General features: G+C 45.3%; 1 protein-coding gene across 2 annotated transcripts in view; it reads right to left on the reverse strand.

The window, feature by feature from the left end:
• HOATZ (HOATZ cilia and flagella associated protein) overlaps window positions 1-17,531 on the reverse strand; it is a 172,734-nt gene that overhangs the window by 129,613 nt on the left and 25,590 nt on the right. Inside the window, exon 2 of one of the 2 annotated variants that reach the window (XM_078683952.1) lies at window positions 8,570-8,608. The exons of the other annotated variant lie outside the window; for it this stretch is intronic. Coding sequence (XP_078540078.1) covers window positions 8,570-8,608 — 39 coding nt within the window. The remainder of the gene's footprint in view (window positions 1-8,569; window positions 8,609-17,531) is intronic. 2 annotated transcript variants of the gene reach the window in all.

The raw sequence follows: 17,531 nt of genomic DNA on the forward strand, positions 1-17,531 counted from the left end.
TTCCCCATAGGCCAGAATGGGCAGTTTGATTATAACATCTTATAATCCTAACTGACTCAGGGAACTAGGTAGAGATTCGAGTTTAGTATGCCTGAACTCAAAATGATAAAATACATCTTTTAGTGACTTTGGTTTTAACATTCTGTGTTTGAAAATACCACATTTAGAAAGTAGGTATTTTCTTGCCTAACTATCCAAGCCTGCCTCTGCTAGGTTGTGTATTCCTTGTCTGGAGTTTGAGTGACAGGGGCTGGGGGATTTCAGGAGACAGGGTGAGTCAGCACAGGCCTGAATAGAGCTATCTGCATGTAGATGGGTGAGAGGAGTTGCACCTGGGACCTGAATAGGGCTGTGTCTGCCTTCCACAATGCTGGCTCCACCTCCTGTGGTGCGTCTGATATCCTTGGCCCGCACTGTCAAAGGAAAGAAGAAGTCTTGTCAACAAAGTGCTCCAGGACTGCACAGAACTGGTTTGGTCTGGGTACAGGACCCTCTGCCTTCAGAGGACAAAGGATTTGCTAGTATAAATATGGGGACCCAGACCCCATAACTTTAGATCACTTTTGGGAAACAAGAAGAACTTTTGCTGAGGAGAGGAACCAGAGAGAAACTGGAGGAGGAGACTATCCCTAAGGTGAATGCTGTTTGGGGGATTGGCCTGCAGTGGCTGTCTGACTGCCAAAGAAAGGAGAAAGGAACTTTGTGCTACTTTCATCAACTTGTAAAGGACCTCCAAGGGCTTGGAAATTGAGCTTGCCTACTGCTGAAGTCTCAGGGATAACAGACTTCACCAACCAGCTCCCCTGAGTTCTTTTGAAGTGCCTGCTGTTGTGCTTGGCCTTCTGAGGGACTGTGTTTTGCTAGGAGCTGGAAGCGCGACTCACAAAGAAGCGTGACGCCGACGCAGCCGCTGTCGTCACATCACTGAAGAAGGGTGTCGCCGCTGCCGCATTGCATTACAGAAGCATCTCGCATCGCCAGAGAAGAGTGTCGCCGTCGCAGCAGATGCCATTGCATCACCGGAGAAGCGTGTGGCCACCGCAGCTGTCGCATCACTGAAGAAGGGTGTCGCCGCAGCCGCATCACATCACCGGAGAAGAGTGTCGCAGTAGAAGCAGTCGCATCACCGGAGAAGCGTGCCGCAGGGCCTGTCGCGGCTCAGAATATTCGTTGAGTCGCCGCACGGCATTCGGGTGTGCACACATCCTTGTCGCATCAAGAAGAAGACGCCATTTTGTTTCATTGCACCGGATCTTCATCGCATCACGGCGTTGCTGGTCGCATAGCCACGGAAGCGCAGTAAGAAACAGATGCATCACCTCCCCATGCAGAGAAGAACCAACACAGCAGTAGGGAACCGACGCATCACCGTTCCTGTGTAAGAAACCGATGCATCACCTTCCCTGCAACACTTTCATTGTATAGCTTTACGCATCCAAAGGTACATTGAACTTAAAGTGTCGCATTTACCATCTAAAGAGAACTAAGCTATTTCTACCATTTTTAAAGTACAGTATTGTGAATTTTTGTCATTTGTCGTCTTGTGTTAAGTCTATTTAAAAATTCTTATTTGTATACTACAACTTATGTGGTGTCCATCTGTAGTGTTGTCACTGGGTTACTGTATGTGTTCACAAAGGCTTTTCACACTGCCTCTGAGATAAGCCTGCCTTCTCGTGCCAAGCTACCAAGGGGGTGAGCAGGGGTTATTTTGGGAGTGTACCCCTTACCCTGACTAGACGCAAGGGTCCCTATTTGGTCAAAGGTACCTACCTCTGCCAACTAGAGACCCCCAAATCTAACAGAGAGCATGGAAGGTTCAGATTCCAGGGGCCCTGTCGAAAAGGCGGGGGGAGGAGGGGGTGACAAGAGCTTGATGCCAGATTTCCCCAGGTTGGGGACTGCCGATTGAGTGCAAATTACCCTGTCTGTCAAAGTGTCATACTACATTACATGTCTAGAGTCTTTTACCTTGCATATCACTGACTGCTGATTTGCATATGTTTTGTATTCTAAAACTAAAAAATAAAGGTTTTTAAAAAAACAACAGTAAAAGTAACTAAGTTCAATTTTCTTATTGTTGACCATCACCAAAGTCATACCAAATTATTGCATAAAACGTCAAATATTCTTTTCTACCTAGCCTCATTGACAAGTAAAGAGTATATGATACAAACGCCTGTGGGCAGTGCCCGCCACTTACCTGCGACAGAAAGACATATTATGTATGGGAGGGAGGCACAAACAGCGGTACACGGTGATGTAGACAGCGAGTCATGGGTAAGCAAGTTGTTGTTCTAGGAAAAACAAACATCAGGACAGGGAGACACTAAGGGGCTGATTTAGATATTGTCGGATGGGTTACACCATCACAACAGTGACGGATATCTTGTCCGCCGACATGTTATAATGGGATTTATATTTTGGCAGACGGGATATCAGTCTCCGTTGTGATGGAATAAGCCCTCCGCGAAGATCTGAATCAGGCCCTGAGACTGAAACACAGAGACTGGGACCTTGGAACAGCAAGACAAGGGCACTGGAATAGAAGATAAGGACTCTGTGGTGCAGTCCTTATACATCTGTACATGGCCCTTCGACTATGGGTTACCTGATGCTGAGTCAGGGAGACCGGGACACCAAACTAGGACAAGACAAACACTGGGGAAGGGAGACTTGGGGACAGGAATGCAGACATTTCAGGACAAGGAGTCAGGAATCAGCGTAGGGACATGGACACTGGAGAAAGGAGGCAGAGCAGGAGGAACAGAGAAGTCAGGTGAATGTGGAAGGGGACTGCAGTTATGGAGGCCGAGAAAGGTTTATTGAGCGGGGAGACCCCATGGAAGTCTAAGGAAGGTCTTTTCCTGGTTCATAGGTGAAGATCTGACAGTGGAAGTCGACAACCTTCAAATAAGCGTGAGCTGACTGAGATAGTTTTCATATAACCATACTTCACAACGCAATAAATAATAAGCACTCCTAGTACCCAACGGTGCTCAATTTACTGACCTCGGCTGGCATGGTGTTCACACCTGTGACATGATGATGGTCACAACCGAGGTCAGGGGCAAATGTTTACATTCCTGAGCTATTTTGTCAACAGATGGAGAAGGTTGCAGGAACATGCATATGGGTAAATACTCAATACAGTTAAATAGTATTCTAAAACATGGGCATGCCTGTGGCATCGTGTTCTTTGCAATGCCTTCAGGTGTTCTTGGCATTTCAGCAAACAAATGCATTTTGGGCTTTGTAGTTTTGTTTTCACACTGTAAGTGGCCTCAGTAATAGCTGCATGGAAAGTGTTTTGGGTAAAAAGCCGTCAAGCTAAGGTGTCCGGGCTCAGTCACACATGGCTTGGCGCCGTTTGGTAGCCAGGCATTTCAATTAACAATACACTTTGCAGTCAGGGACTTGCTATTATGCTTTCTCTAGTAAACGCATGGTCATAAAAACACCAGCATGCAAAGTGCTGTTGGCAAAAAGTCTGTACCGTCCTGGGGTCTCATGTACGACTAGGGTACATTTGGTAGCTATGTACATGTGCTTTCCTATTTGTTACCACGGTCATGTGGCAGTGACCCGCGGAGCTGAACTGGAGAGCAGTGAAAAAACGCTGCGCCTGTATAATTGATAAATAGAATAGGTCTGATAGGCTAGGTGAAATGACCTTCGATAATGGCAGAGTTGGGACCTGAATTGACTATATCTTAGTCAAAGTTGAGATGTGGTCGGCCATCATAGATATGGTGATGGCGAAAAGGCCAGAAAGTGACCACAATCCCCTGATTCTGACTATATCCGATAGCAGCTTTACTAATATTCCTATAGCTGTAGCCGCTCCTGTACAGGAGTTAATTACCCTAACTAATGATTTGAGAAGGGTTCGGTGGCCAAAGATAGCCAGTAATGAAAGATCTCGGGTTGCCAAAACAGACATGGTTAGTTCCTCCATGGAAATAATACAAAGCTTGCAGTTCCAGGAGGTGCTTGATGCTAAATTGTTGGGCATCCATAGTGACTTATTCTTGAGGCTCAAATCGTTTTTTATTAAACATGTATTACAAACCAAGGGAAATAAAGCTCAGAGCCCAAGCTCCTGGTATGACAATAGCTGCAGACAGGCCCACAGTGCCCTGATTATTGCCATTAAATCTAGACTTCCTGATGCTATTCGAAGTTGTAGGGCTATATATAAAGGCGCTCAAGCGCAGGCAAAGTAAAACTGGGATGAGAATCGCTGGAGGGAGCTACTTCAGGCCTGTGAGGGGAGGAAGATGACACAATTTTGGAACGTTCTCAAGTGGGGTCATTGCCAGCAACATAGGATCCCCACAAACCACGTTGAGCCCCAACAGTGGGTAAGATACTTTGAGAACCTGTTCCAAATAAGGGTAGGTCCAGTTGAAACATTACTGCCCCTCAGTTCTGATGAGACACTGTTATTTGCCCCCAGTGAGGTGGAGGCGGTTCTCAAATTAATCCTGAGTGGTAAAGCTCCGGGCCCGATTGCATTCCAGCTGACCTATTAGAACAAGAGCCAGCATTGTGGGTGCCATATTTGACAACTCTGGCCAATGCCCTTGCTAGAGGAGCACCGGTCCCCGATTCATGGTATGGGGCGGAGATATTGCCGATCTATAAGAAAGGCGATCGCTCCGCGCCCTGCCAACTACCGGCCTATAAGCCTTATCGATGCAGTCCAAAAGATCATTGCCCGCTTGGTATTGAGACGCATCCAGAGTTGGATGTCCGAAACTGACATACTTACACCCTTCCAGGCGGGCTTTCGTTCACATGTTGGGACCCTGGATCAAGCTTTTAAATTCATGCTCCTGTATTGGAAGGAAGTAATCTTGGGGGGTGGTATGCTGTTTGCAGCCTTCGTGGATTTAAGATCTGCATTTGATATTGTGCCTAGGGCCAAACTTTGGGAAGTTCTGTTGGGGATGGGTATGCCGCGCGAGCTGGTGATGATATTGGTTAATCTCCACGAACATACTTATGCCCAGGTTCGCTGGGGTAAACCAGGGTAGGTAACATCAAGAATTTGAAGTGTCTAAAGGGGTTAGACAAGGGTGTGTATTGGCCCCCACCCTGTTTTCCTTGTTTATTAACGGGGTGGGTAAATACCTTACTAACCATCCAACAGATGCACCAACCCTGGCTGGTATGAAGGTGCTCCTGCTCAGGTTCGCAGACAACACTCTTTTAATATCCAAGACGGGACAGGGATTACAGCTGGCACTGTCTCGTTTTGAGTTGTTTTGTAGCGAACATGAGCTGGAGGTCAACGTGGGGAAGACCAAATTTATGGTTCTCCACGGCACACGACCAGTCAGGGCAAGAGTGCATATGGGAGGAGACACCCTGGAACAGACATCTGTCCTTACATACCTGGGGGTTACTGTCAGTGATAAATTAAGCTGAAAACCCCAGATAGATCTACTTGCCTTAACCCCTTCGCTGCTGGCCCGTTTCCGCCGCTGTGCGGTAAACAAACGAACAGGGCGGGGCCGTGACGAACCCCAGCCGTCATCAGCACACGAGCATCGCGGAGCGTGACGGCTGGGGTTCGTCACCAGCATGCAAGGGGTAAAACATGCACAATTAGGTGGAGCTTTGCTTAAAGAACATAAGCTCTCCTTAACAAGACCGATGGCCCCCTTGGTTAAAATCTACAATTTAAAAATCCTACCAGCCGTCCTGTACAGAGCAGAATTGTGGGGCTTTAGTAATGTGGCCCCTCTAAAGGTTGCTCAGAATAAATTCCGTAGGACAGTGGTAGGGCTTCCCCAATCAACCCCACATATACCCCTATAGTATGACCTTGGCTGTCAGCCCGTTGAGGACGTAGTAAGGTATAGACCACTGGCGTTTTGGCGGCGCCTGTGGACTACGCCGGAACTCTCCTTATATCCCAAGGCTCTTTTTGAAGTTAAGGGAACTGGAGGAGCTCACAGGATCCCTTGGCTAACTGAAATTAAATCAATATTAATTGACATGGGGATGGGGGAGCTATGGGCTAACCCTGACACTGCTGTATTCCCACCCAAAAAGATTTTCAGGGATATATACTGGGCCAGAATCAAAGCCAAGAGGCATGAATCCCTGATAGGTAGTTCTATGTCTGCAGCCTTTCTTGTTATTAAGGACGATTCCTACCTGGAAGAATATTGGGACACAATAACGAAACCCCTAGACCGTAAACTGTATAATCAGTTTAGGGTAGGAACCCTTCCGCTACGGGGGCTAACAAGCAGATGGAACATCATAGGTAGTGACAAATGTCCATTTTGTGTAGATCAGGTTGAAACGATTGATCACTTCCTTTTTGTCTGTCCAGAGTACCAACAGCCCAGACTGCGGTGGTTAAGACCTGTCTGCCGGGCACTGGGAACCACATCTGCACTGGCTGCAAGTAGAATCCTGAAATCGGATACCTCCACTTTGGTGGTAGTAGGTGTAGCCAAATTTATGAGCTGGGCATGGATACTCCGGATGCATAAGATTAGCCCCTAATTTAGTGGTGGATGTAATATAATCGATTGGCTTTGGCGTTGGAGGTAACCCCTGTGGGGCTTGGGTCTGATTGGAGTATACCCCTTTTTTTGTCTCTTCTTTTAATTATTATTGTGATGTCTAAGTTTTTTGCCATTTTGCACATTTAATACCTTTTGAATCCTGGTTTTAGCATTTCTATTTATTTCTATTTTTATTATACTGTGATACCAACTTTTCTACATGAATTGGATGTAATGCTGGATTTTTGTATAGAATGTCTTTTATGATGAAAATTGGAAATAAAGACTTATTGACTTGACTTGAATAGTGATTATCTACCAATAGAGTTTAAAATCGGTTACTGGTTGATATTTGGAAAATCTCAGACTCACACCCCCTAGCATTTATTGCAAGATACACCATTGGCTATCTTGTATCTGGAAATGTGCTCAATGATCACTTTCCATGACACGTTTCTACTACATGGACAAACTGTGATGTCTTTATTTCCACCAACAAAAAACGGTAACTATGAATGCGGTACGCAACCTTGATACGCTTAAAAACCTATCCCTCACTAATAGATTGCTTTCAATAACTTTTGGAGCCCAACGTTGGAAAATGGCTTATTTAGTTGTGGGCGAAACAAATTTATAATGGTTGTGAAAGGCTTTTCAATTCTACACGTTCTATCAACACTTGCCCATTCCTCGCATATGAGATCCCTTTCCAGAGAGAAAAAAACACAGCACTCATAGGGCCCTCCTTAACAATCTGTTGTGCAGGTTTCTATGTCGGCTTTAGTGCCACAGCATTTAAAATATCACCAGTTGTTTCTTAACTCTCTAAGGGCCACATATATCAACATTAGATTTAGTGATTACCTAATTGCGATTTTCGGCTAATCGTAATTAGGTAATTGCTATTCCTAATGTATGAAACTCCAAGAGTTATATCGACCTACCTCATTAATATCATTGAGGTAGGTCGCAATTTGCACCCCCCCAAAGAATTGCTAAAATCACGGGGATGTGGCCTGCTAGGGTCTGCAGACTACCCTGTTGTGATTGCTTTTCAATAAAGCAATACTTTTTTTTTTTAAATGCAGTCCATTTTCCTTATAAGGAAAACGTGTGGCCTTTGGAAAAGAAAAAGAGAAAAGTTTTCTTTTCATTTCTTAAGAGCAGGCAAAGGTCCGTGGGACCACTGCCTACTCTTAAAAAACGTTTTTGCCACCATTCTCAAAGAGGACGGGTCCCTTGGAGACCCCTTCCCATTTGCGAATGGGTTATGACCAACTTGAAGTTGTTGGTAAAATGCAAATGTTTTGCGACCGCATTCACAGTCAGAAAACATTCATACATACCCCTGCAATTCGTTATTTTGAAGGAATGCCCTAAACACACTCATTCCAAAACTAATTTTGCGATTCAGTAACAGGTTACCGAATTGCAAAATATGGTTTGATAAATAGGAAAATGATTTTTTTCATTCGAAACGGGCCGATTGCTTGCGAATGCAAAATTGGTTCATACATTTGGCCCTACACCTTTTAAGACTTTACTGACTCCTGGTGGGGCACACCGAGTCATTATTCATTGGTATTTCTATATCAAGTTAGTAGACTATGCACAATTTTACAGTTTCGATAGACTGGTCTATACTAGAGGCACTGAAGGTAGGGTCATGACAGCCCAACCAACCCAGAACTTCTAAATAACCACTGTGTACACGACTTACATTCATTTTATGCAGATATCTTGAAGAATCTGTATGGATACAGCTTTCTATGTCCGAGGTTGGACACCATATTTTTTTATTTTGGAAAATCTTAACCTCTCGCTGTTATTAATAACAGGTTTTGGAAAACTCCTTGAAGTAACTAGTTAATAAATTACTTGATGTAGCAGTTTAGCATAGGTAAGAGATACTAATGTTGCTCTTTAGTGTGCATCAATTAACATTTTCATTCATAATTGAATATGAAAATTATTACAGATATTGGAAACAAGCAAACAAAACCACACTGAACTCAGAAAAATCTACATCGTGTAATACTTACTTTGATCAAATGGTGAGATCTGGGGTGCAACAATTATTTCTAGAAATAATAAATAAGATGGAAAATTGAAATGCAAATTAAAAACACAAAACATCTGCAAAGAAAACCTAAAATGACAGAAAATGAACCATTAGTACCAGCAGCAATATAAGAACCCAAAACACAAGCAAAACTGTACTACGCAAAATAAAGCAAAACGATAAGCAAGCTGCATTAGAAGCACAGCATGCTCTGAATATGAATACCTACTCTGTCAATCTTTATTGGAATTGACAAGTATATTTCATTGTTCATCCATTGTGAAACGTTTCCAATAAACATATTTCATTTGACAGTTGAGCACAGTTCTTAATCTGTAAAAGATGTGAATTTTAAGGCGATGTATATATATTTAGCGATTTCAGTGACACCCAAATTGACCATACTTCATGATTTCAGCCTTATTCCTTGATTGAAAAAATCTAGTAAGCTAGCAGTAGGGTAATTTCAGAGAGATCATGGTAGAGAAAGATGTGGTTATGAGTTGTGTGATGGAACCACGCATGTGTTTACCACGCATGCCGGTTCCACACGGTCTTAACTACACAAGTCTCAACCACGCCTATGTCTTTCCCACGCATACCCTTACAACTAAATATGCGTTGTTAAGGCATGTATGGCAAAGACACATCCATGGTGAATGCTTATCAGGTACGTTTTACTCCCCGACTCCTGCCAAGAAATCTAAAACAACCCCCTCCGTTCTGAAAACCAACCCCCTCCCGCTGAGCCCTAAATACTTAACTGCCCCTTCAAGTCTTAACAACTACCCGACCCCCAGAGCCCTAAAACCTACCCTGCCCTTAGCCCTAAAAAGTATCCTAATCCCTGCCCACCGCCCTGATCTCGAAAACAGCCCCCAAGCCCCTGCCCTGACACCTTGACCTACCCCCCATCTCGGGAAAACCAACCCCCTCCCCAGTGGCGTAGCTAGCCCTAATGCCACCTGGGAGGGACCTTAAGTTTGCTGCTTTGTGCAGGTAAGAGCTGGGGTAGGTGGCCAACAAACAACTTGACCCGAGGCGGGGTGGCGGCAGACGACTGACTTGTTCGTGGGGGGGTTGGTGGTAGTCACCTCTGCCGCCCCCAAAAACAGTGCAGTCTGGGGCAGACCGCCCTCCACACCCCCAGCTATGCCGCTGACCCCCCTCCGAGTCCTAAAACCTTTCCTGGCCCCCAAGCCCTAAAAACAATCCCAGCTTACCCTAAGCCCTAAAAACTACCCACCCCTCCAGAGCCCTAAAAACTACCCCGACCCCCCCAGCCCTGAAAACTACCCCAAACCCCCAGCCCTAAAAACTACCTCCAACACTTACAAACTACACCCACTCCCCCAAAACCCAGCCCCACTTACCTCACCGTGTCCCGATCCATTCTCTTCCGGCTTCCGGCCAGCAGCAGCTAGACCATGCACTGCCTTAACCATGCATATACGTGGTTAAGCCCTATGCATGGTTAAGGCAAGCAGGGTAGCCAGCGTTGACTCCTCCGCTAAGGCGGAGGAGCATCGCCCCAGTGCGAGAAGCAAAAAAATAAAATGGTAATAGCTTTTAGTTATTATCATTTTATGTTTGGTTTGCGGGTGGGCGGGGTGCTCTGCTCTCCGAGCAGGGCACAAAAGGAGTGGTGTGCCCACTCCTGTGTGGGCAAAGACTGTTTGGTCGGCCCTCTCGGGCCGCCCAAACCAGTCATGCGCACTTTTCCCATCTCCATGCAGGCTGCAATGCAGCCTGCATGGAGAACAAACATGCCCACCCCTCTAGCCCCTGGCTGAGCGCCTTGTTACGACACTTCTGACCAATCAGAACACTGCTTGCAGCGTTTTGATTGGCTTAGGGGAGGGAGCCTGGCTGCCTGCTCCCTGTTCCTGTCAGAAGCAGGAGACGAGAAGACACGGGACCTGGCATCAAGGTAAGTTTTACTTTTTTTTTTTTTATTATGACACCCCACCTCATGCGACCTCCCCCGCTCCCCCCCTTAACCTTCGCCCAACCACCCGCAAGCCAAGCCAGCCGAAACTGGTGGGACCACTTGCGATGTTGGAACACGAGTGGCTCAGCCTGCGTTGTTCAGGCTGTATTCCGTGGTTATGATCTGTTTATCAGTTACAGTCTCAATGGTTGGAATAACAGTTTTCTTCAAGTTGCAATACCCTCGCTTTAGGTGCAGAAGGCTCTTCTTCATTCTTCATAACAACTATTTGTTACATAGTAAACCACTGAAACCATTTATAAACCGGGTGCTTTAAATGGAATGAAGAAGGTAGAGGTCTCTAAAAGGGTCATGGCCTAACAGGACTAATTTGGACTCTCACAAGAGGTGCGGCCTTTGTAACGAAGTACTTACCCTAAACTGCCACAAATACAATTCTATGCTGTGCTAAATTCATAAAGATGTTTGCTCAACAAGGATAAATGAAATCAGAAAGGAACTAAATATTCATATATCATAAGCAGTGAACCCCTTTACAATCTCTAGTGACTCTTTGTAGACAGACCAGCAAGTGTCCCTGTTTTGGAAAGGGATTGTCCTAATTCCAAGTGCCACCAATTTCACCGGAAATTAATTGTCAGACACAATGCCAGACAGTGAAATGATTCAGTAGCAATGGATTAAAATAAAGCAGTTACAAAGATTTACTAAACAAAAGCTTTAACAGAAAACATTGTTGTATTCTCAGTTTAGGCTCTGTGCCTACTTATTCCTGGCACTAGTCAAGGCATCGGAATATTATGCGGCATTCCACGGGTGTACAAACTGGGTGGACACTGTTTCTGCTTGCAGTAATGCACAAAATCTTTTCGCAGACCGCCACACAGTTCCAGTTATCACACGTGCAACTATAAATAGCGAGGCAGTGTTGTAATGAAAGCCAAAAAATGTGTAGTGTGCCCCGTTCTTTGTGCTGGTGCTCCAAATACTGTGTCAAGGCTGAAGGTAATGCCTATTCATTCCCTCTCTCGCTTTATTTTTAGAGCAGCCTACCAAAGTTCAATAAAGGTAGAGGAGAGAAAAATAAAATACCTTCATGCTTACCGAACGACCAACTAACTACAACATGTACCACACAGAGCTCAGTAACCAATCACAATCTCGGCGTAGATATAAATATCTTTGAGCCCGATGAGACTGCATCTTTCTTGCTGAACTGCGGGCATGTAAAAAATTCCTGGTAATCTTCAGTTCTTATTAGAATATATATTTGCTCTCCCACGGAATCGGAGCCCCGCCCTCTGTTGTCAGTGACGCTGATTTGACAGTTTATCAGCTATATGGGCCAACTGAGTGCGGGTTAGTACAGCTGATTTTTAGCATGAGTGCATCTTCTAGCTTTTTTTTCTTTTTTTGTGAAAATAAGCTTTATTATTGAGAGAGCGCAAATTAAGAAAAATTGTAGAAGTGCCCCATATTTACAAGCACGTTGCATTAGCCTAGTAGAGATTATATAAGGGTGTCAAATATATAGAGTGACCATATATAAGAGTGTTTAATTAGAAGGCTAATACATATATCAGTGTGAAAAGTTAATATAGAATTGTGTAGTGATGTTGGAATGATGTTGAAATCCCATGTTATGTGGCTGTTGTAAGGGAAAATGTAATTCTGCTAAACGTAGAAATGTGTAGGCCACATGGCAGTTCACAAAGAGTACAAGAAGCTGATGCATTTCCACATGAGATGGATTTTAATGTTGTTATAATTCAAAGTATTATTGATTAATAGAACCGAAAAATGTTTTAGACGCTTTATATAATCATTCTGTGTTATAAGTTAGAATACTGTTTAAACTAAGAAATTAAATGTTTTGTAGAAGTGCATAGGCCCGTTTCATGGAATCCTAACAGGCCTGAATAGATAAAGTCATTTCGTTTGATCTGCATGTGCTCGTTAGAGAAAGGTCGTGTTAGGCACAGGACGCAGAGCCTGTTATATGGTTTACGACTTAAAGATATGGTGGAGGCCGGAATTTGGGGCCCACAGAGAAAGTGTCTTTTGCAGGTGCGAGGGGGTTTAATCAGGAAAGTGATGAATAGACTTTTGTTCAAGAGAGCCTGGTACAGGCCTGGAGGAGTCTTCAGGAATTTCCTGGGGGTACCGTCTTGCCCGAGAGGAGCCTGGGAAGCAAGGTCAACGCTAACGATGGGCCTAGAAGGAGTACCAGCATGGAAGTTGCCGCCAGAACCAACACCACGTGAGGGGCGTCTTTGGGGGCGTTTCTAATGTAAATGTGATTTTGTATTAGGGACAGCACCCCTGGGTGGAGGCAAGGCAGATGATCTGAGGAACCTAAGAGAGCGGATGGGTAGGCAGATAGGGAACTGCAAGACATCGTTTTTGGAACAAAGACTAAGGGAAGTGTGTGTTCTTCTTTGGAAGTCACCACTGCTGACACCTTTTTAGGTTAAGATCTTGTTAAGTAGGGATGTCACTTAGTCTAGTGTAGGGATAGTCTAATCTGATTTCTTTCCTTTCTGTAAATGACTCTTAAGCTACAGCTTGTGTCTATTCTTGCAACTCTGATGATATTTGAATTGGCTTTGGTGATATTCTTCTGCCGACTAAGAGCATTTAGAGAATTCATGTTTGTATTGATACCCGTGTATCTTTTGAACCTTATTCTGAGATGTTTGTATCTCCAGTTAAGTTTGGCTTTGTAATAAACTTTTAAACTTTTAAGCTTGAGTGGTTCTTTAGAGTGGAGTAAGTCTTTAACTGATTAACTTAGTAGTGGATTGCCTTTTACTCAACGACAGGTACCAACGGTTCAGTCGACCTGAGTTGGGATCTAGATCTATAACTATAGACCAACAATCCCGCGTTAACAGTTGGTAGCAGAGTGAGGATGGTTACCTTCTTGAGGAAGGTGATCTAGACTAGGTTAAGTTTACCCCAAAGTCCCTAGATCAAGAGGTGGCATGCCGAAGAAGGTGCTGGCGGCGCGAGAGAAAAGCAGCAGAATTGGACGAGAGTGAGTATAACAAGGGTCATGCGTGGACAGATTGCGGTGTTTTGTGTTGTATTTGTATTGTAATGTCATGCGGAGTTGAATGCCTGTAGTGTGATTGTGAGAAGGTTGTGAGCGCGCGCAACCTGGTAAAATCTTAAGTTCGGGGAAGAGCTTAAGTGGTTCGGGTGTATCGAACATCCAGAGTAGTTGTCGACCAGAGTAAGGGGCTCATGAGGTACCATTGATCGCCCGCAGGACCGAGATAGGGGGAATGCAAGAGTGAGTGTGTGGGTAACGGACGCAGGTCGAAAGTTACCGTGTGCAAGTAACCTATCAGAGAAGGCGATTGTCTGGACGTACACGGAAAGACATTTCGTCAAGTTAAGGTGACAATTACAGTTAGACTGTGGACGTACAGTCAAGGAAAGTGATCGCTTGGTCGGAAGTAATCATTTTTAAAGTATGAATGGGACGCATGCATGACCGAGAGACGAGCGGAGAGAGGAGGGGAACTGCTGCGAAGGGGAACGAGTGACGTCGGCGAGAGCCGCGCTGTGATAGGGCGGTTGGTGTGATGTCGGCAGGAGCCGCGCTGAGATAGGGCGGTTGGTGTGACGTCGGCAGGAGCCGCGCTGTGATAGGGCGGTTGGTGTGACGTCAGTGAAGAGCCGCGCAGTGATAGGCCAGATAGCGAAAACCACGTTGAGATTGGTGGATTGTCATCAGGAAGTAAACGAACGCGGAGAAGATAGAAATTTTGTAGATTTTGAACATGAAGTGTTTTAAATGTTTGAGAGGGATTTTTAAAGAGAAAAAGAAGAGAATCTTTTTACGGGGAAGAGGCACCGCCGGAGGGTACACCAGCTCACTATATGGCAACGAATGTTGGGTTGCATACTATACTGTGGCTTGATACTTGGAGTAAGATTACAGAAGGGAATGAGGAACTGACTTTTCCGAAATACGGAACGTTTAGACTAGAAGTGTTACATCAGCTGAAAGCGGTTATGTCCTCACTGAGACCTTTGCCTAGACCAACACAGTTTGAGGCCCTTAATGCGTGGATTAGGGCGGCGCACGACAGGAGTCAGAACAGACGCCAAGAAAGGGTAAGGCGATCAGTAAGGGCAGTGCAAGATGCTAAATGGGATGAAGAAGCCAAGAAGTGGAGGGTACAGGTGATTGAGGTAGATAAGTTGTACCCCATGAGAGAGGTTACAGGTGGAAAGAAACCCATGGAAGAGGATGATGAGAGCGAGTCGGAGGATGGCCTCATAAATAGGTTGTTGATAGATAGACCACCTCCGGACAATAGGGAGACAGAAGGTACGGGGCTCCCAAAAGAAGACAGGGTTGGCATAGAAGGGTATAGGCCACTCCCTTTAGCGGATTGGGTACCTACCAAAGATGAAGGGACACTTCAACATAGTCCTGTACAGAGAGTAGTCGGAAGGTTTGTGGTGCAGAAGACGCCAGCAACAGAAAGGGCTGAGTCTCATGGATTGCCAGATGCTCTTCAAGTACCCGTTACCATAGGTCCCATACGGTCGATCTATCACCCAGAAAAGGGGAAAGAGGAAGAACAGGTGCAGCTAGACAGAGAAAGAGTTGAAATGGAAAGGAGGAATAACACGACAAATGCCTGGAGGCAATTGCCAGGACCGATAACGTGGAGCACCCCATTAGATTCAGCAGTGGGTCCCGTAACGGAGCAGGGGGGTCAGAGAGGACCGATGGACCTGAGGGGACCACGGCCGAAATCCTACTAAGAGCTGAGGGCTGATTTGAGAGAATGGGATGCGTCCACAGAAGCACCGAGCAACAGGTCAAAAGCAGAAGCTGAATGGGGAAGTCGAGGCAAAGGGACATTATCTCACTGCGGGGCTAGCGAAAGCAGTCAGGAGTGGGACGGTAAAAGTCAGGAGAGTAGAGGAGTTATACGTCATATTGACGGAGGAAATGGGCAGGAACAAAGAAACAGAAGTACGGAGTGTGGAGAGACATCTCGTCTCATTCAAAGTGAGGGAGATCAAAGGACACAAGAGTACAGGGAAAGGTTTAGATGCACTCACCATGCACCCAATGATAACATACAGCACTGGAGTCGTGGGAACAGCGAAGGGTCTTGCCAGGTGTCGAGTGATCAGAGACCACCGGCAAATGGTGAAGAAATGGGGAATAACGGAATGTCTTACCATGCACCTAGAGAAACCCGGCAGGATGGGAAATGTGGGTCTATGGGAAATAGAGGAGTGTTTCACTATGCACCCAGAGAGGATGGAACAGCATGGGACTTGGAGAGATGGGAACATGGGAGGACTCCCCATAGCTCACCTGAGCCTAGGCGTAGGACTCAGAGCTGTGATGGGAGAGATGTAAATGGACTATCTAGAGATGGCATGTTGACGGCTGTGATCAAAGCCAAAAGACTCGATGTGACCAGCTTAAAATCTGACTTGGATGAGATAATAGATGGTACGTTGGCTTTGGAAAGGATTGAGATGTACGAACAAGATGAGCTGCTGTTTATAGCAAAGGACATCACTCGAAAGGCAAGGACAACACATGAGAAACTGTCTGTACTAGCAGACAAGTATATGGTAGATTTGTCCAGAACCAAGGCATTACAGGGTAACCACAGGTTGCATTATTCAGATCAGGACCTAGATGAGAGGAGGACAACTGGATTGAAAACACACATAAGGGAACTGATCACAGGAATAAGAGCATGGATAGATCTGGATAAATGGGAAGAGAGGTGGTCCAAAAAGGGAACTGTTAGGCGAAGCATGAATGTGATGTCTCCAGGGGGAAGGCTAATGCAGATGGAGGCATTCTCTTTGCGAGAAATATCGAATGGGAATTATGTACATGTGCCCTGGAGTAGGGGAGATTTGGCTGCCTTTACAAACTCATTCCCGAAGTTAAGGGATAATCCTGTGGAGTGGTACAAGCAGGTAGAAAGGTTTGTCAAGATCTCAAAGGTATTGTGGATTGATTTGAACACCTTATTCGATATTGTGGTCCCAGGAGATTTGTGGACAGCATGCAAGTCTAGTGTCGAGTGGCCAACTTCAGAACCAGAAAGGGATGCTCTCACTAATGGACCGTCAGAAAGTGTAATGTTAAAGTATGAAAGGGTAATAACTTGGCTGAAAGATAAGGTGCCACCACAATACATAGATTGGGTAAAAATAGACCGAACAAGACAAGAACCCAAGGAGACAGTTCATGAGTATTATGAACGATTGCTGAAAACGTTCAAACAATATAGTGGACTAGATGTAATGGATCCCAAAGATATAGGACAGTTTGTATCAAAGTTCGTTTTGGGGTTGAGACCTGATATCTGCTTGATGATTCAGCAACATTTAATTTGTTGGCAAAACAAACCATTGGATGAGATTTTGAGGTATGCAAGGTATTGTAGTGATGAGATAGATTCTAAGGCAAAGAAACTAAAGGAGAAGCTGATGGTGGTGCAAATGCAGTCAGCTGGAAAGGGAGGACAGCAGCAACAGGGAACAGGGACAATGGGACGGAAATCTAATAATCAGAATAAGGACAGCGAGAAAAACTCGAGACCTAGAATAGACTTTGCTACATTGAAGAAAACGACAAAGTGCCACCAGTGTCACCAGGTGGGACATTGGAGACGCGAGTGTCCCTATAACCCTGAAAATGGAGAACTAGAAGTTCTAGAGGAGGAAGTTCAGGAAGTCCCAGTCCAAAGGGTGACAGTGACAAAGGGTAAGGTGGCCAAAGGGGGGACTTCGGCTCCACGCGCTCAGTTCCCGCAGCCACCAAAGATTTCGACAGGGGGAAAGATCCATAGACAAATGCCCCTCTTTGTAGACGGAGAAGAGAGTTACTACGTTGATCCATTGACGGGACAACGTGTAAACAGACAGGAGGACTGTACCCTCGGGGCAGTTCTAGAGGTGGATCAAAGAGGACCGTTTGTTGAGGCTGAAG

This window comes from Lissotriton helveticus, chromosome 3_1 (genome assembly GCF_964261635.1).
Source record: "Lissotriton helveticus chromosome 3_1, aLisHel1.1, whole genome shotgun sequence".
NCBI classification, from domain to species: domain Eukaryota; kingdom Metazoa; phylum Chordata; class Amphibia; order Caudata; family Salamandridae; genus Lissotriton; species Lissotriton helveticus.